Below are 24228 nucleotides of genomic sequence, written 5' to 3'. Positions count from 1 at the left end.
GTCTCAGTTATCAGCTTGTGTAAAGGAAAAATAAAAGTAACAGAGGGGAGCCACTCTCTCAGCCCCACACTTGCCACGATGCTCCCGGGGGTCCGGCAAACAGCAGTTGACAGGTTTGGAGGGTCTACTGTGTGTCACACTCTTAGTGACTTCATTTGATTTAGTGGACAGATGCCAGTCCGATGGATGAAGAAGCTGAGATCCAGAGATCTTGAGCACCTTCTCTGGGTGACCCCAAAAGCGAGTGGAGGGGTTGGGATTTGAACCGGACCTCGCCCACGCCTGAAGTCTTCTCCCGCGTCATAAATGCCTCCGAGAAAGCCTGAAACGAGCGTGAGTCTCCAGCCTCGCAGGAGACAGACTGTCCCACCGTCTGGCTCACAGCCACCCTCCCACCCAGTCCCGGCGTCACGTGTGGAGCGATCGAGCCAGCAGAGGGGAAGCCCCCACCCCCAAGCGGGTCTCCAGCTCGGGTCCCATCTCGCACAGGAACTCTGAGTTCACCTAAGCAGTCATGTCTCCGGATGTGACCTAGAATACATGTTCACCATAGAAAACTGGAAAAATGCTGGAAGCAGAGAGACACAAAATGAACGTCAAGCCTCCGGTGACGATTCTGAAACAAGTGCCAAGGCCATGCTGCCGTGGATCTTCTAGCTTCTGTCTGCGCTTTCCACGTGGCTCCGTCACACTCTGTTATCTGCCCACAGAACCAATGAAGAGGCACCGCATTAAGTTTCCCCTTACGTGTCCCTTCTAGGAAATGGAGGAGCCCGCGTTTGACGGGCGTAGCGGCTGGCGTGGAGGTGAGGTCGGATGAGACTCGCGGAAGAGCCTGACGGCAGCCGGGAGGGGGAGGGCGCTGATGGGACCTCCAGCAGCCGGTCACGGTCCTGTCTTCTCTTGTCGGACGTGGCGCCCTGGGGGTTTCTAAATCATTTCTGTTCTTTGTGAACAGCGCCTGGTCCTGGCCCGAGGCAGCATCCTCTCTCTTCCTGTAACACTTCCCGTAACGGTATCTGTGTGTCAGGGGCCCAGAGCCCAGGTCAGGCCAGCACGTGTGTGTGCTCCTGCGGCCCCGGGGCCTCGCCTGCAGGTCTCGGCGCGCACGTGCTTGGCGAAGCACAGACCCAGGGCCTGCGGATGCGGCCGCAGGTCCCGCGCACCTGCTGCCCCCAGAGGGCTTACCTGCTGCCACCGCCAGCCCTGCCAGAGCCGGCCCTTCCTTCACCCAGCAAATCTCATCCTCTAACGAGACGGCCACCCCTGCCAGTGACAGCCCACGTCCATGTACAAATCAATTTGTCTCCACTGAAGGGAGAGAATTGCAAAGGCAACCGATTATGCACGTCCCGCTGCACTTGGGGCACGCGGGCCACAGCTCCTGAGGGATTTGCTTCCTTCACTCTCACAGAGTGACCGCCCTGGGGAGAAACGTGGTGCTCCCCAGCCCCTGAGGAATAACTGCCCAATTCCTTTTCCCCTGAATGAGCCCATCACCAGATGTGAAGAGAGGGCCAGCCATCACTTGAAAAGGGTCTGTATCGTTTCCTGGGGAGGCCTTAAAGGAGCACCGCAAACTGGACATCTTAAAACAACAGAGGGACTTCCCTGGAGGTCCAGTGGTTAAACTTCACCTTTCAGTGCGGGGGGTACGGGTTCAATCCCTGGTCGGGGAGCGAGATTCCCACATGCCTTGCGGCCAAGAAACCAAAACATAGAACAGAAGCAATACTGTAACAAATTCAATAAAGACTTTAAGAAAAAATTAAAAAATATTTTTTAAAGGCCACAGAAATTCCTCTCTCACAGTCTGGAGGCCAAGAGCCTGAGACCCAGGTGTGGGCTCACCTGAAGCTGTCAGGGTAGATCCTCCCAGGCTGCCCCAGCACGGGGGGCCACCGCAGTCCTTGCATCCTTTGGTTCACGGCTGCGTCACTCCTGTCTCTGCCTCTGTCGTCACGTGGCATCTCCCTGTATGCCTGTGTCTCTTCTCTTCTTAGAAGGACACCAGTCATTGGAGTGGGACCCAGCCAGTCCAGCGTGACCCTGTATTAACCTGACTACACCTGGAAAGATCGCATTTCCAAGTGAGTACCTGGGGCTTGGACGTCAGCATAGCTTCTGTGGGCACACAGTCCAACACCCAGCAGGATCTACCCACCATCCTCCAACCTGTGGACCCACCGGCGAGGGAGGCCCGGGGAGCGAGGCACACGCCAAGGCCTCCTAGGCATCGTCCCATCTGGTCTCCCCAGGAGGGAGCATGTGACCGGGGGGGCAGGCCTCGGCCTCGCAGCCAGGCCGGGCACACAGGTTCACAGCGAGACCTGCTGTCCCCGCTGCCATCACTGCACAGGGGGCCTTAAGGCCTGGCAGCTGGCGCACAGCTCCTGGCTGGGAGCCCGACGCGTGGGGGCTGCCTATAGCACAGGTCGATCCCAGAAGACGCATCGGGCATGATGCCCGACTGGCCACCAACAGGCTGTGCGACTGAAGCCCAGGCCTCAGTTTCCCCTCCTACAGCCTGAGGGATGGGGAGAAGCAGGGTTCAAGTCCTCCTGCCATCTCCACCTCGGGAGCCTCCAGCTCCGGGAAGGGGCTCAACCCTGTCTCCCTCCAGAATCAGGGCACCTGGAGGCATCCAGCTGGTGAGGACTCCATCCACCTGACGGCAGGCTCTGCCCCAAGTTCTAGCGGAAATGATGCGTCCCCCTCCACAAGCACCCCGCTCCTGCCTGCAGAGGGCCGCTGCCCCGCGGCCGTCAGTCCACTCATTGTTGAAAGCAGTGGGGACCGGGGTGTCCATGCTTTTCTCCATTTGATCCCGAAACAGCCCATGAGGACCGTGTCAGTATCATCCCATTTCCTGATGAATAATTTCATCAAGGTTAAGTTTAAGTCACTTGCCCCAGGGCGCTGGGCTGGGAGGTGACAGAGCTGGTCTGACTCCAGCCTCTGAGTCGTACTGGGATGCTTCAAATGTGAGGCCCAGAGGCCTCTTCCGCTGGCCACGGAGTCTCTCGTTTGGTGGGACCTTGGGAACCCCCGCCGGCCACTCCACTCCGACACTGCATAGTAGTAGTTTCCAGTTGCTTCACTGTAGGGCCCCCTCCACGCGTCCTCGGAGCCCCCGCGAAGCTTCCTTCTGAGGCTGGAGACAGCTGACGAGGAGGTCCCCCTCCTGGCTCTAGACGAGAAGCCACACCTGGCCCCAGTCCCTCCCAGGACCCATATTATTTAAAGAGGTATTGGCTGCCTTCTGTGGAATCAGTGGGGAAGGACAAGGCCATTCTGGCTAGGGTGACGGTGATGGTGAAGCCTGCGCGGAGAAAGCAGGATCTGCACTGGGGTCAGGGTTTCGAAGGGCTTCCCCACCCCGCTTTTTCTATTGAATATTCTTTGGGAGCCCTGACTGGGTGGTGAATGTGGCCAGCCTCAGACACCTCCTGAGCTCCTGGCCCCTTGTCTACATCGTCCTCCTCCACGAATCCTCCGCCCCAGGAAATCGGGGCACACAGTAAGCGACACAGCCAAGGAGGCTGAACTCCAGCCTCCCAGAGCCCATCCTTCACGCCCGCCGTTCTCTTCATCACCTCCAACCCGGTGGCCCAGCGGAATCACGGTTCTCAGTGATCCGCTCTGCTGGTGGAGAGAGGTGTAGCCCAGGCTGGTGCTGGTGGCCCAGACTGTCCCTGTGCACCGGCGGCCGATCCTCTGGACACCGCTGCCATCTTGGTAAGACGTCATGGTTTCGGTTCAGCTGGGAGAGACGCAGACTGGCTGAAACAGACTCCGATTCTCTTTATTGAATTGGGTGCTATTGAATTTATGAAACTCAACTTTCCGATGACAAAAAAATTATCTGTGTGGCCAAATAAAGATGAACGAAGCTCAGAGCCAGCTCCAAAGGCAATTTGGTCCGCTAACCCCACTCATGGGCTGCTTATTGTGTCAGGGGATGGTGTCATCTGCAGGGTTGGGATATAAAGTGCCCTTTTGGATTTTTCTTAAGCTAACATTAGAAAATTGTGTATAAATTTAATCTCAGCTAAAAGGTAAAGATAGTCCACAGCCAAAGGGCAAGGCCACCATCACATGGCAATCACTGTGCTTTATGTCCAATCAGACGCAAGCTAAGAGGGGAAAATAGGGTTCTCTAGACTAATCAATTACATTTGAGTAATTGATCGTATATTATTATTGATGAAAGCCCGTAATATGCGAGTTAGAAGAAAGTAGGTTCTCAAAAGATTAGATTTGTATACGAAAATGGAAGGGAAAAAAATGACTCTCATAAAATCATTTGAGAGTGGTTTATGGTTTAATGCAGAGTGGAGCGTGGAGACTGGTCCCAGATTGCTCTCTCCTCTCCCTGTGGACTGTCCACCTGGGAAGGAGGGACCTGGACGTTTAGCAGAGGGGAGCACGGTGAGTCCACGGGAGCTGCCGGGATGGTGGAAGAGTGGTCATGGGAAGAGAGAGGATCTGACGTAAGAAACGGGCCCCCTTTAAGGAAGTGCTTTCTCACAATACAAAACATCTACACAGTGATGGCTTCCCTGTAAGGGGGTAATCTTCCCACCCCTCAAGGTATGCAAGCAAAGATTGTAAGACTAGCTATCAGAGATGTCGGAGAGGAGACTCTGCTTGGGCAGAAATGTCTCTAGAAGACCCTCAAGGTCACGTCCAATCAAGAGTCTAGGGTTCTAGAGAATGCCCCAAACCTAAGTTGTGGGTGCCCTGGAAGGGACCTTGAACGTGCACACCCTTGACGCAGGTGAAGCCCCTCCCTCACAGCCCCCGAGTCTTGTTCAGCGGCCCCCTCCGATTTCCCAGGGTGACTCCCCATACCATTACCCTCCCACCCCCCTTCACTCTCACCCAACAGTTTCTTCTCCTGCTTCACAGGGAGAAGAGAGGCCCTGCCTTTCCCATGCCTGCGGCCACCCCACCTCAGCCTTGGCAGCGGCCAAGAACCCTCACCACCCCCGCTCTGGCCCTTTGTCTCTCCCAGTCCCTAAAGCAACGACCAACAAGCAAAGGGGGCTCAGGAAACGCTTGGTCTACAATCAGGCCACATCTCCCCCACCCTGGGAAGATGAGAACCCTCGGTTGACCCCTTCCATCTTCTGGCGAGAGCCGACACCCATTTTCTTCCCAGGCGGCCCGGGAAAGCGTGGCCAGCACCCCCAGGGCACCCTCAGCCCTGCCCTACCTCACCACTCCCCAGGCGCGTCCAGCTTTCCTCCTGCTTCTCACTCATTCGTTCCTTGTGCAATGAACGTCAGAGGTGCACTAGCCTCTCACAGGACCTGGGACGCGGTGACACCTTCCCTCCCCCGAGGATCTCACAGTGCCCAGGGATGGGAGGATGCGTGTGTGATGAGCATCCCATGCGAGGACAGATGTGCCCCAGACCCACTCCCACAGTCTGTACGTCCCCTCAGTCCTTGACATCCCATCAACGAGCAATGTCACCTGGATGTCACTCAGTGTCACTCAATTCTTCATCTCTGGGTGCTCCTTCCAACGAGCCTTCTCTCTACCTTCTTTAAAAAGCAGATAGGGCTTCCCTGGTGGCGCAGTGGTTGAGAGTCCGCCTGCCGATGCAGGGGACACGGGTTCGTGCCCCGGTCCGGGAAGATCCCACATGCCATGGAGCGGCTGGGCCCGTGAGCCGTGGCCGCTGAGCCTGCGCGTCCGGAGCCTGTGCTCCGCAACGGGAGAGGCCACAACAGTGAGAGGCCCGCGTACCACAAAAAAGAAAAATAAATAAATAAAATTTTAAAAAGATAAAATTCATAAAACATAGCATTCATCATTTTAACCATTTTAAAGTGTGCAGTGGATTTTAGTATATTCATAGAGCTGTACAACCATCTCCACTACCTAATTTCAGAATATTCTCATCACCCCCCAAAACCCACACCCATTATATTAGTAGGCACTCCCCACTCCCGCCTCCCGCAGCTCTCAGCACCCATGTTTTCATCTGCTCTCTAATAAATCATCGGTTCAAGTTACCTACTTCTTCTTAGGTTAAGTCTTAAAATTTATACTTATTTTTAAAATATATTTTATATATTTAATTCACATTTTTCCAGGAAACCATCTCTTTTTCTCCAGGTCTTCAGTTTTAATGCCATTGAGTTATATAAAACTTTCTGTAAAAAGATATTTTAAAATCTCTTCCAATTTTTTTAGTTATTGTCTTTTTTTCTCATTTTTGATCATGTCTCTTTTACTCTATTTCTTAATCAGGTTTGTGAGAGACTGATCTGTTTTGCTGGTCTTTTTAAAGAGCCAGTTCTGGGGCTTGTGAACACTTTCTACTCTTTTGGTTTCTTTGCTCTCTTTATGTTTTTTTCTTTATCATTTTCCTCTTCTTATATTCTGAGTTTAAAAAAATACTTTCTTCAGGTGATAAATTAACTCCTATATTTTCAGTCTTTCTTCTTCAATGATGAATGTATCTAACCAGTGTACCAGCTTTCACTGTGTCCCATTGAGAAGATTTCCTTGTCACTGCTCTCAGATTAATTTCAAATTTCAGTTTTCATTTCCTTTTACTCCGAGGATATAGTACAGGGTCTAATTGTCTTATGAAATCCATTCTCCTCTTTTCTATGGTAACAGAGCCCTTGGTTTTTATTGGACTTAGTTCTACCCAGGATAAAAACTACAAATCCCAGCATTCCTTAAGCTAGGCATGACCATGTGACTGAGTTCTGGCCAATGGGATGTGAGCAGAAGTGACGGGGGCAAGTTGGGGACCATGTGGACGAGGGCAGCCCCGCGATGGTGGAGCAGCAGGATGATGGGACCTGGGCTCTCGTGCAGCATCCGCTGTCTGACCACAACCCAGGCCAGACTTTGAAACTTCCATCGTGTTAATTCACTCTTCTGTTGGTTCTCTGCCATGCAGCTAAATCTATTCACTAAGATAAAGCATAATTTAAGAGAGTGTGCGTGTTACTTTCCAACTGGTAAAGGGTTGGGTTTTTCTGGGGGGGGAGAGATTGAAATTTTTTTTATTATTTCTAATTTTTCTAGCAAATGGCTAGAGAAAATCTCAACCTTTTAAATTTTTTCTAAAGGTTTACTTTGTGACTAAGTACATTATCAATTTTCATAAATGGTCAGTGGCTCTTGGAAAGAATGTGTAATCTGTATTTGAAGTATGAAATATTTTGTATACATCTATTAAATTGAGTTTGCTGGTGATTCCATTTCTCTAAAACTTGATTGATTTATTTATCATCTACCAGATTGGTCTGATTCTGAAAATGGTACATTGCAATTCCTGTTGAAATTCTGCTTTTATCACGTTCTCCTCACATTTTTAAATAACTTGGTTTTATATAGTTAGCTGCTAAGTTGATTAGTGTATAATACAGATTTATTATTTTATCTTACTCATAAATTGTCCTTTTAATCCTTCAGAATGCCTCTCTCCCATTTAATGTTTTTGATTTTCAGTTCCACCTTCTCTGGACTAAAAATGATGCCCTTGTTTTCATTTTGTCTGCATTTCTCGCCATCCTTTCAACATCCCTTTATTCTCAAGCATTCTTTATCACTTGCCTTGAAGGCTGCTTCTTTAAGAGAATGGAAAAAAAGACTATAAATATATATGTGTGTATATATAAACACTTTGCTGTACTCTGAAACTAACACATTTGCTGTACACCTGAACCACTTTGCTGTACACCTGAAACTAGCACATTTTAAATCAACTGTATTTCAATAAATGTTTTTTAAAAAAAGAGTATAAAACATAAAGTAAAATACATATAGGCTTTTTTTTTTAAAAACCCAAATTGGGGCTTCCCTGGTGGCGCAGTGGTTGAGAGTCCGCCTGCCGATGCAGGGGACGCGGGTTCGTGCCCCGGTCCGGGAAGATCCCACATGCCGCGGAGCGGCTGGGTCTGTGAGCCATGGCCACTGAGCCTGTGCTCCGCAACGGGAGAGGCCACAACAGTGAGAGGCCCGCGTACCACAAAAAAAAAAAAAAAAAAAAAAAAAAAAAAAAAAAAAAACCCAAATTGGTGGTCTCTGCTTTTTCACAGGGAATTCAGCCCGTGCACGCTGCGTGATCTTTTCCTTTTCCTCCTTTTTGCTGCTATTTACCCCCACCCCCTTTCTCCTCATCAGCATCTGTGAGTCATCTGGGCTCTCTCTTTACGCCAAGGGTCACCTTCCCTTTCCTGCTTCTACATCAAACTCCCAGTTCTGTGTCGAAATCAAGACCCCTCCCCACAACCAGTGACCCCACCCCCAGCTGCTGAGAGCTCTGCTCCCTTTTGAACCCGTTCCTCCCCAGTGCCCCACCCCGTGCAGGAGAGCAAGGACCAGCTCCTGCAGCCAGTGCTACCGAGTGCCTGTGATTCTTTGCTGCCCCTCAGTTTTGTGCCCTCAACTGCCAGGACTAGTTAGATCTAATAACTTGACCTTGTATCTTTAATGGGTTGTTTCCCAGGACAAAAGAAAAAAAAAAGGAAAATCTTGAGCTGTTTTCAGTCATCACAACATGGGTGGTGGGGTGGTGGTGTCACCTGAGGCTGGTGTGTGTGTATTCGGGATAAAGCAAATAAGCAATTATAACAAACACTCTATCTTCCCCATCACTGTTGAAAACCGGGTTTCTCAGAGTAGCATGGAGGGGTAAGTAATTCTGAATTTGGATTGGAACCATGAATGTGAACTCATCTATGTTCCCCCTTCAAAGGAAACCTATTTCCAGCTGTCTGTAACAGGGAAGAACCTTTGTATTCTGTTACAAGTTCATCACTAAAGGGATGTTGTCTATAAGCTTAAATTACACATCATTGCCCATCTCTGGGAACCCTGACTCCCAGGTAATGAGCATTAAGCTAAAATACCTTCCTTCAGCTCACAGGAAACATCCTGACCCGGCCCACCTCTGAATGACTGCAGGGGGAAGAAATGAACACGGGAACCAAGAAGTGTTTGACTTAGCTCCCTCCCCTTTTAGTATAAAAGGAGTCTGAATTCTAACTCAGGTGAGACGGTTCTTTGGGACATGAGTCCACCATCTTCTCTGTCTGCTGGCTTTCTGAATAAGGTCGTTATTCCTCGTCCCAACAACTCGTCTCTCAATTACTGGCCTGTCGCGCTGCAAGTTGTATGAGCTTAGACTCAGTAACGTGTCCTCTGCAGGGCCTGGAAGCCATGGCCAACCCCCGGGGGAAAACGAGGAGCCAGGCGTGCAGGTTATATTTTTAAGCGTCATCTCCCACGATAGAAACCAGGAGACTTGAAAAGACGGGGTGGAGCCAGAGGGCCCTGGCTCAGGGCGCCGTCAGAGGGCAAGGGTGTTGCCAAGGACTCCTGGCTTCTATCGAAAGGACATAGGAGCCCCCACAGTGTCTCTGCTGGCCACAGACAGGTGATGTGAGCACGAGTGAGGGGCTGGGGGTGGCCTCCTAGTCTTCCATCTCCCCGTCCTCATCCCCGTTTCTGGGGCCCTGCCCTCAGCACCTGGCATGAACCAGGCGCCGGACAGAGCTGTCTCTGCCTCTCACACCGACTCTGGGAGGTGGCTGTGATCAGCAGAGAAAGTGAGAAATGCCGGGAGAGCAGGAGCCCCACACACGGGTCATGCAGGAGGGGTCCAGCTGCTGCCCACATGCTGCGAGGTCCTGGGCTCATCCCACAAGCTCTCTGGGCGGTACCCATATCCATGCAGCAGGGATAGAGTGCCCAGTACACAGTAGGGCCAAATAACTGCTGGTCTTCGGGACCACTGACACATGAGTGGGGGAATGTGAGGTAGAGGGGCTCCGAAAGCCGTGATGTTTGACCAAAGCTCCGGATCATCCCTGGATGCACACACGTGCCTCACTTTGCAAACTGTGAACCGCTGTATGGGGGCCGGGTTGTGTGACTGGAGGATGCCCTCGCCCCCTGCTGCACCTTCCCCCCGAAAGGCAACACAACCCACCATTGGAAGCATGCCTGTTCCTGTTGGCTTTGGCCCAGGCTGACAGGAAGCAATCCCACAATGCTGATGGTGCTAGTAAGGGTCAGGCTGGTATCCAGCTGGGGTGAAGGCACTGCTCCAGAGGGATAACACACTTGTGTGTGGGGTCAACCCTGCCCAGGCCAGGGACACTAGGAGGCAAAGGACCCCAAGAACACAGCCAGGAGCAAGCAAGGATCCCACTTCTCTTATGGGTTGAATTGCGTGCCCCCTCCCACCCGGAATTTATATGTCAAAGTCCTAAGCTCCAATACCTGTGAATGTGACTGTATTTGGAGACAGAGTCTTTACAGAGGTGATCAAATTAAAATGAGGCCATCAGGGTGGACCCTGATCCAATAAGACATAAAAAGAGGGCATTTGGATAGAGAGACAGACAGGCATGGAGGGAAGAGGATGTGAAGAGATGGGATGAAGACAGCCATCTAGAAGCCAAGGACACAGGCTTAGAGCAGATCCTCCCTCACGGCCTCAGATGGAACCAGCCTGCTGACACCCTGACTCAGATCCCCAGCCTCCAAGACCAGGAGACAAGTGTCTGTGGTCTGAGGCCTGGTCTGCGGTGCTTTGTTACGCAGCCCTAGCTGACTAATGCACCCTCTCTATGAGCCTTCTCTGATAGGCTACCTCACTCCCTGCCTGATAGATCCCAGGAACAACAGACCCACCTAACTTCAGAAGTGGACCAGAAGGGGGTCCTGTGGGGAGTTTGGGGCCTCAGGTACCCCTGGACCTGAGTTGGTGGCAACATAGGATGAGGATGGGGCCGAGGGAGACCCTCCCTCCTGGAGTCAGGAGTCTCTGAGTGTGACCATTGGGTGATGCTTCTTTTTTTTTTTTTTTTTTTGCGGTACACGGGCCTGTCACTGTTGTGGCCTCTCCCGTTGCGGAGCACAGGCTCTGGACACGCAGGCTCAGCGGCCATGGCTCACGGGCCCAGCCGCTCCGCGGCATGTGGGATCTTCCCGGACCGGGGCACAAACCTGTGTCCCCTGCATTGGCAGGCGGACTCTCAACCACTGTGCCACCAGGGAAGCCCTGGGTGATGCTTCTTGCCAGCTCTCCTGCCCTTGAGGCTGTGACTCTGAGGGGGTCACCTGCTGCTCACCCGCCACTCCCCCAGCCAGGTTCCCCCCACCTTTCTCCGTGGCCTCCAACCTCCACATATTCCCAGACACACAACCTTCAACTGTAGGACCCAGAGTCTCGGCTCCCAGCCTGGCACCACTCTCTCCATGTGTGACCTTGGGGTGTCACGGCCCCCACTGAGCCTCGGTTTCCGGTCTGTAAAGTAGAGGCCCCTCTGGATTTAAGACCTCACTTTCTGGGAATGGGCCACACACAGAAGGGTTTGAAGGGCAACCCCGCTACTGGCTGCCTGTGGGACAGAGGAGCCCTTGCCCAAGCGACCCTCTCTCCTCCAGGGACCATGTCTTCCCCTGCAGGGCCTCACACACAGAGCGTCTCATCAAGGCGGGAGGTGAATAGAAACACTTTAATAAAACAAAAACGACTTCGTGGGATGTCTTTGGAAGATGGACTCAAGAGCAAGAGAGCGCATGGGGGGGCGGGGGTGCCTAGTACTTGAGCAGCCAGCGTGGCTGGTGCTGGCCAAGCGACGTGAAGTAGGACCACCACCAGGGCTTGCTGCCGCCGGCCGCAGGCTGTCTCCGGGCCCCCAGGGGCTCCTGGCTGGACTCCTCGGGCTCCCTGTGTGGGCCGGCACCTCCGGGCCCACTTCTCCGTGGCCCGAGAAGGAACGTTTTGGGTCTGATCCTCAGCGGCTGGAGAATGAAGTCCACACGGCCGGCCCTCTTCATCCGGGCAGGAATGATGACTTTCTTGATGACCTTGGAGTAGCCAGGGGCTTGAGCGATAACGATGTGGGACCCTGGGGGCAGCAGTCTCCAGTAGTCACCATCTGGGGCTGTGGACAAATGGAATGAAAATGACTCTCAGACCTGGGCTCAGATAGCTTTTTGATGATGGGTAATGGGCGGCAGGGGGGCGTCAGCCTGGAGGGCAGCAGACCCCAAAGGTCTACCTCTGCATTGGCCTGGAATGTCCTTCCCACCTGCTCCCTCTGTCAAACTCCTATTCATCCCTCAAAACCCTGCTTAGGGGCTTCCCTGGTGGCGCAGTGGTTGAGAGTCCGCCTGCCGATGCAGGGGACACGGGTTCGTGCCCGGGTCCGGGAGGATCCCACATGCCGCGGAGCGGCTGGGCCCGTGAGCCATGGCCGCTGAGCCTGCGCGTCCGGAGCCTGTGCTCCGCAAGGGGAGAGGCCACAACAGTGAGAGGCCCGCGTACCGCAAAAAAAAAAAAAAAAAAAAAACCCTGCTTAGGCAGCACCTCCTCTCTGAAGCCTTCACAGACCATTCCATCCCCCACACAGTTAGCTATCCCTCCCTCTTCTGGACTGTGTTTCCACAAGGAACTCACATCACAATGTACAGTATTTTTCAAATCCGCTGTGAAATCCCTGAGGGCACCTGGAGCCCACATGGGCACCCCAGCTTATCAGTGGGATGTAAGCTCTAGGATAGGAACCAGCGGGGTCCCTCCTGTAGTCTTTGAGAAGGTTTGCCCAGCAGTCACTTCTTGAGGAACATGGAATCCGCATCGATGGTCACTGGCAGCCAGGACGTGAGCGCAACCCCTACCCCCCCGCTGGACCCAGTGCTGCGGGAGACACAGCTCGTGGTGGATGCAGACCCCAGGGCTCCCCACCCTCACCCCCCCAGGCCAGCGCAGGATGGAGGGAGCGGCGGGCATGCTCTGAGCACTGCAGGTGCCGGCACCACGTGGCCCCAGGAAGTGCTCACCGGTGGTGATGTCATGGCGGATGCCCTTGACTAAGATCCGGGCGTTTTTGACCGGCTTGCCAAATTTGTCCATCACCACGCCTTTGATGCCCCGGTGCACCTGAGGAGACCAAGGACAGGGCATGGGTACGGCACGTACCCTGCTGAGCGCCCGGCAGCCCTCCCAGCCAGTCCCCACCCGTCTCCAGGGAAACGGCCTGGCTAATCCCAGCTCTGCACCACTCGCCTCGCCATCTTGAGTAAGCCACACCCCCTCTGGGCCTTGGTCTCCTCATCTGTGAAGCTAGGGTGACCAGTGAGCCCACCTCTGGGGTCCCCCTGCGGCAATCAACCCCGTCCTGGGTTTGTGAACGGCCCACAGTCCAGCTCGGGGGTCTGGCTGACATCATCTCCTGGGCCCTGAGCGCTGAGCCCCCTGCCTTCCCAGGTAGAGCCGGCGTGGCAGCTTCTCTCCGAGCCGAGGTCCCAAGGCTGCGTGGGGCAGCGGGAGGACACGGGCCCGAGGGTTTGGACCCTGGTGTCAGTCCTGGCCGGGCACCAACCCGCTCCTTGACCTTGGAAAGCTACCCGGCATCTCGGGCCACTCTCCCCATCTGTAACACAGGGTCACCGTGCCCACCTCAGGAAATAAGAATTAATACACGTGATCCGCAGCAGCCAGCCGAGCTGGAGGCAGGACGGCCCACCCTCCTGGTGGGTCCTAAGCACAGCCTTTCCCGGGCACACGCCCTGCAGCTCCTGCACGCATCACAGTAAGACTAGGAGGCCGCACTTTCCGAAGAAATCACCTCCTGGAGCCCTGAGCCCATGCACAGTTCTCCTGAAACAATCAGCAACAAACACGCTGAACTCCCTTTACTCTGTCGGGGCCGCAAACAGCCAGAGGTTGAAGCTCACATCAAAGGCGGCCGGGACGCCCTGGGGGGAGGGAAGACAGCGCATGGGCGCTGCCCTATCCCCGGAGGCTGCCCCCGGACCCCCAGCCTGCATCCCGGCCCTTCCTTTGCTCAGAGCACCTGACCAGCTCCCTCACCTGGCCTATTCCTCTCCCCCTTAGAGACACAGTTCACACTCCTCTTCCTCAAGGAAGCCCTCCGTGACTGGCCACATCAGGGGCCTCTTCTGGGGTCCCACGGTCTTGATTTCCACTCTCCCAGCCCTGACCTCACTGCGATGTCATCTGCCCTTTCCCCTCCCCCGCGGCCTGAGAACAGAGGCCAGCACACAGTAGGGCCTCATGTAATCCCAGCACGCACCAGCGAGATTTTGGTCCGACCTCGTTCTCGGGCTGAGGAGTCACCTTCATGCAGAACCAGGGACGTGGAGCTCTCAGGCAGAGAAGGAGAGATGGTGCGCCTGCCCCTCCCCTCCTGTCCAGGGGGATGTAGACGCCCCCCTCCCAGGCCTGGTCAGGATCACTGTGCAAAAGGCCTCAGTGGACACGACAGACGGATCCTTATCAGGAGGCCCGGGCAGCTGTCCTGGGGGCCATCCTGGGAGGCCGGCCACGCCTGGCCATGTGCTGCCCAGCCTTCCACGGTATCGCGCTTGCTATTAAATCTTTATACCCCGAGCCTTCACATACAATATCCACGGAGCAATCCCAGCTCCATTTAAGACTCCTTAAAACTCATTTTCACCAGACAGCCGTAAAACGAAACGAGCCAAGAGGCCTGGCCTCGAGCCGTTATCGATGATGACCAGGCCCCGCAGCGAGGTCACTGGCACAGCTGCAGAGAAGGAACAGTGCTAAGAACGCCCAGTTATTATCCGCGGCCTTGCTTCCTTCCTATTGCTACAGCTGCTGGTCCGGAGGCTCGGCTTGCTTCCTGCCTGGAGAAAGGTTCCTGATCTTTCTAGAAAGCAGGGGGCTCGACAACAGAACTGGCGTTTGGGGCAGGCACATCTGAGTTCGAGCTCTGCACAGTGGCTGGTGACACTGGACCCGCCCGGTCACTCTCTGACCCTCTGTCTCCTCCTCTGGCTGTATCACAGACTCTGTGAGCCAGGATGGGAGCCCAGCGACCCCTGACCAGCACGATCCTTCCCCCAGCACCCCTGTTCCTCCATCTAAAAAGTGGGGCAGCCCCATCCCCTGGCCAGGGCTGGTGTCAGGATTCGATGACACGTGGACACCAACTGAAAGCTCTGTGCGCTCACAGCCCCTCGTTGTCTCCCTCGGGCAATCCTGTCTTCCTCTTAGGACCTGCTTCTTACCGGGACGTTGCAGTAACATGCCATTTTTATGATTCTTAAAAATGCTCAAGGATAAGCAAAATGTAGAGGCTTCTATAATACAAAAGCACTGTCGTTCCATTTTGAATTCCTGTGTCCCTTTCATGAGTGTTATCCTATTCAGAACCACATCCCCTGGTGGCAGGCCATGCTGGGGAGACTGAGGGGTGGGGCAGGGCTGGGAGAGGCAGTGGGACCTGCGGCACGTGGTCCCCACCAGTGGTCCCCACCAGGCCACTGGGAGACCCGGCTCTCGGGGTCCAGTGACGGGTGATCATAGACACGTTCTCCGAGGCCCCCGCTCACAGCCTGCCCACCTCTGGGTGACCTCAGCCCCATAACTGGTGGGGGGGCTACCCCTCAGTCCGGGTGCCTCACTGCTGCCCCAGCAGCCCGTGACCTCCCCTCTGAGTCCCAGGGGCAGATTGCGCAAGGCCCTGCCTGGACGGCACAGACACCATGCTGCCCAGCCATCACCTCTGGGCCCGCCCCCGACCAGGGCCTGCCCCATTCCTCTGGCCACGGCGCCCCTGCAGGCCTAAACGCCCCACTGAATTCTAACATGTGCTGTCCCCCCTGCCGGAGGGGTCCCTGTCCTGTCACCTGATCTCCGTCCTTCTTCAAGATGCAGCCCAGGTGCCATCTCCTCCAGGAAGACCCCCGTGGCCTCTGAGGCTGGGTCAGGCGCCTCTCCTGGGCTGCCCTGGTCCCTGCGCTCCCCTTGTTGAGACCTTTCCTGTACCGGGGGCCCTGTTGTACGCCCCGTGGTGTCCCCAGCCGCCCCAGGGTGGCCGGTGAATCTTCACTCGTGAACACAGGTGGTTAACGAATAAGCAAGTACAGCGTAATCGTGTGACAGCACGGGCGCTGAGCCCCTCCGCACGGCCTGGGTCTGGCCCTCCCCATGCCGGGCCCCGGGGGCCGCCCAGAGCTCACCATCTCCACGAAGTTGAGGAGCGGTTCCTTGTTGTGTTGCCAGATGGTATAGAGGGCCTCCCCGGGCGGGAACTTCACGCAGCCCAGCTCCACCGTGATCTCAAAGCAGTTGCTGTGCAGGTAGTTGAAGTCGGACATGCCTGCAGCACAGCGGGTGGCTCTCAACGCCGGCCCCCGCAGGGCCCTGGGCCGGGCAGCTGGCAGGGGCTGTGGTCCTACCCGCGCCTCCCAGACGAGCAGACCGGGAACGTCACAGCTCCCACCCAAGGTCCAGGGAGTGGGCAGCCGCACTGTGGACCAAGTGGTCTGGCGCCCACGTCCGCGGGCTCACGCAGCATCCCTGCGGCCCCTTGGGGGGCAAGGAGCAAGCCCACTTCCCGCAGAGAAGCTGGGAGCTTGTGGGGGCCATCCGTGCCCCTGGGGCCCAAGCTGCTGGCCCTCCCCTGGCTTGAACCCCCAGTGATAACGTCCATTTACCTGGACGGTCCCGAGAACAGCCCAGGGAAGAAGGTCCTACTACCTTCATCTCCGGGTGAGCCTGGCCCAGCGAAGCCGATGGCCAGCCAGGGAGACGGCAGAGGCGTCGGAGCAAGTGGGGCTGACCGTCCCCCTCCCCCGTGTCTGCCTTCCACCCCGTCTGCTCTGGGAGGTCTTCTCCAGCAGGAGCTGCAGCTGGGCTCTGTGGCAGCCCTGGGCCCTGATGGGGCAGCGGGAGCCCCGGCCTTCAGAGCTTCAGAGCCTACTCCGAACCCCGGTACCCAGCGGCCACCTTCCCGACTTAATAGTCACGTCCACAGAGAGGCCACACTTCCCTGCAGATGGCCCTTCTGTCCCTGGTCACTAGCCCCGTGCCCTCCCTGGGTCCGTGTCCCGAGGGAGGGGAGCCCAGCTGGCCTCTCCCAGGCTCAGCCCCCCAGTGGGGCCTTTGCAGACCCCAGAAACAGGTCATGCCTGAGACTCGGAGCCCACCCCCCGAGGGTCAGGGAGCCCGTCCGTCTGGATCCTGGGAGGGAGAGGAGCCTCCCTGACCCCCGGGAAGGACCACACGTGCCATCGTGGGCAGCAGGGGTGCTGAGCTGAGCAGGGGGTGAAAGTGGCTCTGGAACGGGAGCTGAGGGGCCTCCCTCTCCACCTCCACAGGAGAAGGGGGGGCACGGGCAGGGTGGGTCCCAGCTCTACCACGTGCCGTGGCCCTCGAGCTGGTCCTACTCTTGTCTGAGCCCAGTTTCCTCATCTGCCAAGTGACATGAATAATAAGGGTCATGCTGGTGTGGAGGGGTGGCCGGCAGCACCTGGAAGCATGTGGGCCCAGCCTCCAGTGTCCCCATGACACAGGGGTGTCACCTGCTCCCACATTTCAGAGAAACAACGAATATGGTTTTAGTGTAAGTATATCCCGTGCAATATCTGGGACTTGCACAGTATTTAGACAGAACTGAAAACTCTTCCTTACTTCTCTGAAATTCACATTTAACTGGGGAATCCCATATTCCATCGGGCAACCCTACTAAACCCCAAAAGGCAAAAAAGAACTGGTCACGGGTGGAACCGTGAGATGTTAAGTGACCACTAAATAAACCACAAAACTGGCAATGGGGAAGTCACAGTCTAGCCCTTCCACGACAGGAGCACGTGAACTTCACCAAGGCCGCGAGAGAACTAAGGTCAGCCACGCCCTAATCTTCCCACCCCAGAGCGTGAGTCTCCCCACACGTGAGGCATCCCTGCTGCTCTCCCTGTGCCGGAAGCTCCGGAATCGGGTTCCCAGGAGAGGCTGTTGGGAGGAGGCGCCAGCCCGCCCCCGCCCCATCCAGCCCCGCCCCCGCCGGTCCAGGGCGCACCTCCCGTGAAGCTGTACCAGTCTGCCCCGTTGATGATGCTGCCACTTTTCAGGAAGTTCCCCCCACACCTGTTCTCCGACCTGTCCATCATCCCGGGATGCACATCGGCATAGGCTTTGGCCAGCAACTGGAACATCTGGAAAGGAGATGGAGACAGAGGTCCCCTCGAGGGCAAGACCAGAAGGTGGGCGCTCTGCAGGACGCCCTCCGAGCTGGGGGCAGTGAGGAAGGGCCACCGTAGGGAACGCCTGCAGCTCGGGTGGGAGGGGGACCAGGGTCCACGCAGAGGGCACAGCACGTGCAAAGGCCCGGAGGCAGGACGGCCAGAGCTCGGGGCGCCGGTGGTGGGTACGTGAGCGCATCATGGAGCCCCTACGCGCCTGGCTAGGGAGCGTGGGCTTCCTCTCGAGAAGGGGTCACCCTGTGGGGACACTGGCAGGGCACCTGGAGGTCAGCTTTGCAATTTATAAAGCGTTTCCTGCCGCTGTGCAGAGGGCAGGCCTCGGGAGAGGCGGGAGGCTGGCATGGGGCTCATTTTCACTAACTTCATCCCCCAAGCGAATGGCTATGACGACTGTCACTTCATTTCCCTAGGAGACAAGTAGCCCCTGCGGGCGCCCACCGGCCTGCTGCCATAACCACGTGCAGTGCCCACCACGGTTGGGATGCAGCTCAGGGGGCCTGCCACCCCCTGTTGGGGAGCCTCGGGGGCAGGGCCCGTCTGGGTGCGACCCTGATTCCTGGGTGGTGCGGAGCCCCTCCCCCACTAACCTCCCCCAGCCCAGAGCTCCCCCGTTACACTCCCCACCCCACAGGGCCGCCAGGTCCTTCCCCCAGGCTGGACTCAGCCACCTGTACGTCCCAGGACCGGACACGGGTCTGACCCAGGACGGAGGCTCCAAGTAGAGGTCAGATGGAGGAGGGCCCACCTGTGCTGGGCCTGTTCAGGCCCTGCGGCCCTGAGAGGTCTGTCCTGGGCTGGGCATCCCTCTTTAAGAAAAGGGGAGGTGGGCAGGTGGGGTCAGAAATGGGGGGCTGCTCCAGGCCAGAGTGAGAGTCTCTCCTGGCGACTCAGACCCCGGGACCTTGGGTTTGGGGAAGGATGAGTCCACTTTCTCAGGGATAAGACTGCAGTTTCAACTCGGTCCCACAGACGCAAACCAAGCACCCAAAACACAAGCCCACGCACGTCCTTCAGTCACCGAGGTGGGCGGTCAGGGACCTCCATCCTGCCAGCAGCCCCTGTCACCCGCGGGCTGTGGTCAACCATCTTCAGCCAGGCGTCCAGGTGGTGACGGGGCTGTTTCTGGAACAGTGGCCGGGCCTCCACCGCCTGTCTGCAGAGCGGGACCTAGGCTGGTGGGCGTAGGTTGGGCCAGCCCCTCTCGAAGGTCTCTCTCTCCATCCTGCCCTGGGGCCTCCTCCTGTCACCTGTCAGTCAGCCCCCTCAGGAGAGCAGGGGAAGTCACCACCAGTCCCTACAACCCCAGGGCGCTGGAGCCCCAGGCCCGGCTGGGAACAGGCCCGACCTGGGGGTAGGATCTCCACCCAGAGTCCAGGCGGGGTGGTGGGTCGGTGGCGGAAGGACACAGAGACAATGACCCCCCCCAGATGAAACAAGGTGGGGTGCGGTGGGCTGCTAGGAGGGGCAGATATGGGCTGACGAGGGGCCTAGGATCACAGGTCAGGGCCACGGAGAAGGACCGGCCTGCCCGGGACCTGGATGCGCTGCAGCTACTTCCCACTGGGGGTGGGTTGCGTCAGGGAGGGCTTGGTCGGCGGGACGGAGCTTGAACCCAGCTGGGGAGTAGGATTTGGGCAGAAAGGGCAGGTGTGAGGGGGACAGAGGGGGACGAGGCAGGCAGCCCTGGCCGGCCTGGACGTTGCCCTGAGGCACTGGCCCCCATCCACCGGGCACTGTGGGAGTTTGGGGGCGTTAACTGGTCCCCCTGGCCAAGCCCCCCTCACGTGCCCCCACTCCCCAAGCCTCCCCTGGGACCCTGGTTTCCACAGAGACCACCACTGGCTGCGAGGCTGAAGGAGTATCGATCGATGATCGATGATTGATGGCTGATGGGGAAGTTCTCAGGGTTCTGACTCGGCAGGGACTCCTGGAGGCGCACTTCCCCCCAGAGGCGTCTTCACGCACCTGCCCCTGAGATCCAGAGATGCTGAGTCCAGCGGCCAGGGGCCCCTCCTGCCTGGAGGACACAGGCCTCACCCAGGCATTGGCCCTGATCCCTGGCAGCGCAGCGGGCGGAGGCCAGGCACAGCGGAGGTCACCCAGCCACCCCAGGGGGCCCTGGCTGAGCTCCAAGCACAGACCCTGGCGCCCCTCCAGGTGCTAGGCACGTGCTGGCTGTAGTCAGTGGGGGAGTGACTGACTGAATGAATGAGTGGCAGCGAGAATGAACAAGTGCGGGAACGATCGCAGGAGACACGGGCTCTGCGCCCCCAGCCCTGGAGGAGGCCGGCCCAGCCCAGCCCTGCTGGGCCTCCCCAGTCCCACTGCTCACAGGCCCCTGAACCCTCACTCCTGGGGGTCTGGCGGAGTCGCCACTGCTCTTTCAGGCTCCGTTGCGGTAGCTGCCCCTTGAGGACACCCTCCTTAGAGTCCACCGTAAGGCGGAGGATCCAGCGCACACACACACACACACACACACACACACACCATCCCTGCATGTCCCCGGCCTCCTGGGCAGCCCCTTGTTCTGGCCAGGCCACACCTTCTCATCCTTTCCCGTTTCTGGCTCCGTCTCCCACCCTAAACTAGGACCCTCGGCCTAGGGCCCAGTCTACGGGACCGGCCACACACAGGGAGGGACTGGGTGAGGCAGGGTCGACCTCTGGGTGGCCACAGGAGGAGAACACGAGGGGAGCCAGCTCCGGGCACGTGTCTGTCCAGGACCAGTCCCACCCTCCCTGCCCTGCCCCCAGTACCGGGTGGAAAGTGCGAGAAGGCAGCAGAGGCCAGGCCTCGCTCTCCACCCCAAGTCCGGTCCACCAGGGGGCCTGCTGAGTGGCCAGGCGGACAGCTCAGACCCTCCCAAGCCTCCCCGGGCTGGTCAAGGAAGGACTATCAAACTGTCTTCCCGGAAGGGCAGGGAAGTCTCCTGCCTCCTGATGGGGTGGGAGGGCAGGAGCTGGCCTGGGGGGCGGGGGCATCAGGGCAGTGGGGCAGCTAAGCTCCAGTGCACTCGGCTGTGACCCCCCGAAGATCACCCACTGCCTGGCCTCAACCCCCATGCCCTTCCCAGGAGACCAGCCTCTACTGTCAGTCAGGGCAGGGGGTGCCCCCGGGGAAGGGAAGAACGGCGTTGGTGAGGGGTCCAGCCATCATCACGGGTCTCATGCCCTGCCGGTCTGAGCAGCGAGCGAAACAGGCCTGGAGGCGGGAAGGGTCTCCTCAGGGCCCACGTGACCGCTGGGGTCAAAATTCCTACTCTGATCCCACTGTATCTTCAAGTCCCAGGGTACCTGACCCTTAACAAACTGGCCAGACCCACAGGAAGGAGGGAGGCGCCGGGAGCCAGCCGGGCGCTATGCACGATGCAGCGCTGCCCTCTGCCGGTGTTGCCCGGAACTCCAGCCTCCCGAGGACAGAAGACAAGGGGCGGCCTGGGGGGAGGCCACTCAGCCAGGGTCCCCACCCCAGGAGCTCCCAGACGAGATGAGACACTGATGGAAGGGGGGCAGCCAGAGGAGGGAGGGGCTGCTTCCGGCTGGCTGGAAGGCTTCCTGGAGGAGGGGCTTTGGAGGTGGGCCTAGAAGGCTCCTAATGTTTCAGAGCTCCATGGGCTTCACCGGCTCAGAACCGGAAGGACTCCGGGCCCCCGAGGGCACCACCCACACTGTTGCCTCTCCTGCAACCACAGCACTTCTGCCCAGCCTCTCACCTTCTCGTCGGGCGTGGGAGAAAACATCTTCTCCTCCTGGGGATGCTTGGAGAAGTCGAAGGGATAGGACACCACAAGGTCGCCCCCGTGGAGGCTGGCGGAGAGCACGAAGGGGATGGTCCTCATCCACTTCATTATCGCCTTCGTCTCAGGGGCCACCTGCCCAGGCGGACGAGGCAGTCCTCAGGACGAGGCACGTCCCCGCCGACCACCCAGCCCCACGCCCAAGATTCAGGATTCCGTTCAGGCCCCACCGGGCACTCGCACGTGCCCATCCTCTGGCCTGGAACTCTGTTGCCCACCTCCTGGGGATGCCACCCCCTCCAGGCAGCCCTCCGGGGCACCGCCCCTGAGCACCTGCCAGACTCCGGGTGCTTTCAGTACCCGCTCCCCGAATCCCACCAGCGGCCCAGTGAGAACCATCCCCATTTTGCAGGCAGGAAACCGAGGCTCAGAGGCCAAGGCTGCTAACCGCCAGGCTCTGCTGCCCTGGGGAAGGATGACACCCGAGGGTCCCAGAACACCAGAGACCCTCGGCTGCATCAGAGGGGCGCGCGGCGGCTCCTACCTTACCCCACCAGTAGTGCTGTGGGATGGCGATGTGGCCGCTGCGTATGCTGCGGGCCGAGGCCAGCCGGTAGTACTCGGACGTCAGGTCGGGGAAGTTGCGGTTCAGGTCCAGGTTCTGCGCGTTCTGCCTCCCACTTGTCCACCCGTTGTAGCCGGCACCCTGAACACACCCGGGGGGGTCAGCATGCCCCCCCCCTGATCCTTCTGGAGGGAGGCGCGGGGCTGGGCTGAGGGTCGCGGGCAGGGCTGTGGTTTCTCTCTGGCTTCACGTGATGAACTTGGGAGCTGCCCCTGACCTCCTCTGCCATGTCTCCAGCCTCTGGGCTGGTCCTCCAACCTCAGGCCCTGCACTGGCTGTTCTCTGCCTGGAATACCCCTCGCCAGGGCTGCACTGCTCACTCCACCTCCCGCAGGCCCTGCCCAGGGCCACCTTCTCCTGGAGGCCCCCCTCCAGCCAGCACACAGTCCGGCTCCTGCCACCCCCGTCATCCTGCTTCCACAGCGCATGTTGCCTTTGAACCCACCAGAGAACTCGCAGCGTCTGCCGCCCTCCCCACCCCCAAGCAGGACCTTGAGGATGTTGAGGCCCACTGACACCTGTGCACAGAGACCCTGCACAACCGCTAGGGGGTGAGCGAACAGGGGAGGGTGGAAGGCGGCAGCCCCGGGGCCAGCCTGGGGGCGCTCACCTCGGCGGCCGCCACCTCGTAGCCGTCGGGGTTCATGGAGGGCAGCAGGTGGATGCGGGTGGTGTTGAGCAGGCGCTGGATGCGGGCACTGCCCAGCAGGTACTCAGAGCACAGGTACTGGGCCAAGTAGATGAGCATCTCCCTGCCCGCCACCTCATTGCCGTGGATGTTCCCGATGAGTTTCACCTCGGGCTCCACTGCGGGAGGGGGGGCGATACAGTGACCTGGTGGCATCATCTCAAAGCCCCAGGGTCCCCAGAGACTTGAGGGCCCACACGGCAAAGGTGGCCAGTTGTTTTGGAGCCTATTCCTACTCGTTTTGGCCCAAGCGACTCTGTGACTAATGAGGTCTCATCAAGGTCATCACTTTTGTTGAGCTCATCTGTGATGTATGGCCATAACTATTAGCATGATGGATCAAAGATACTGATTAATAATAATATGAGTTGTCATTGGTCTGTGGGAATTTCATTCATGGCCACTCTTCACGTTTGTGCAATAGAGTAGAGTATACATTGGTGCTTAGATGCAAAGGCAGCTGGCCCTTGGATGGATGGATGGATGGATGGATGGGTGGATGGGTGGGTGGATGGATGGATGGGTGGATGGGTGGGTGGATGGATGGATGGATGGGTGAATGGATGGATAGATGGATGGATGGATGCGTGGGTGGATGGATGGATGGATGGGTGGACGGATGGATGGATGGGTGGATGGATGGATGGGTGGGTGGATGCATGGATGGATGGATGGATGGATGGGTGGATGGATGGATGGGTGGATGGGTGGATGGGTGGATGGACGGATGGATGGATGGGTGGGTGGATGGATGGATGGATGGGTGGACGGATGGATGGATGGGTGGATGGATGGATGGGTGGGTGGATGGATGGATGGATGGATGGATGGGTAGATGGATGGATGGGTGGGTGGATGGATGGATGGATGGATGGATGGATGGATGGATGGGTGGATGGATGGATGGGTGGATGGATGGATGGGTGGGTGGATGGATGGATGGATGGATGGATGGATATGGGGACGGATGTATGGGTGGGTGGATGGATGAGTGGGTGGATGGATGGATGGATGAATGGATGGATGGGTGGATGGATGGATGGATGGATGGATGGGTGGATGGATGGATGGATGGATGGATGGATGGATGGACAGATAGATGGATGGGTGGATGAATGGATGGATGGGTGGATGGATGGATGAATGGATGGA

General features: G+C 57.6%; 1 protein-coding gene across 3 annotated transcripts in view; it reads right to left on the bottom strand.

Moving 5' to 3' along the window:
• Positions 1-11481: 11481 nt before the first annotated feature.
• The window catches only part of CPZ (carboxypeptidase Z), a 28398-nt gene continuing 15651 nt past the window's right edge, over positions 11482-24228 (bottom strand). For all 3 annotated transcript variants that reach the window (XM_065877621.1, XM_065877623.1, XM_065877624.1), the window contains 7 exons: positions 22999-23195; positions 22308-22469; positions 21740-21898; positions 17844-17979; positions 16003-16142; positions 12832-12931; positions 11482-11933 (listed from right to left, as the gene is read on the bottom strand). In XM_065877621.1, the coding sequence (XP_065733693.1) occupies positions 11584-11933; positions 12832-12931; positions 16003-16142; positions 17844-17979; positions 21740-21898; positions 22308-22469; positions 22999-23195 (1244 nt within the window). In that variant the 3' untranslated portion in view covers positions 11482-11583. The remainder of the gene's footprint in view (positions 11934-12831; positions 12932-16002; positions 16143-17843; positions 17980-21739; positions 21899-22307; positions 22470-22998; positions 23196-24228) is intronic.

Source organism: Phocoena phocoena, chromosome 5 (genome assembly GCF_963924675.1).
Source record: "Phocoena phocoena chromosome 5, mPhoPho1.1, whole genome shotgun sequence".
In the NCBI taxonomy this organism is placed as follows: Eukaryota; Metazoa; Chordata; class Mammalia; order Artiodactyla; family Phocoenidae; genus Phocoena; species Phocoena phocoena.
This window is presented reverse-complemented; position numbering and strand designations above follow the sequence as displayed.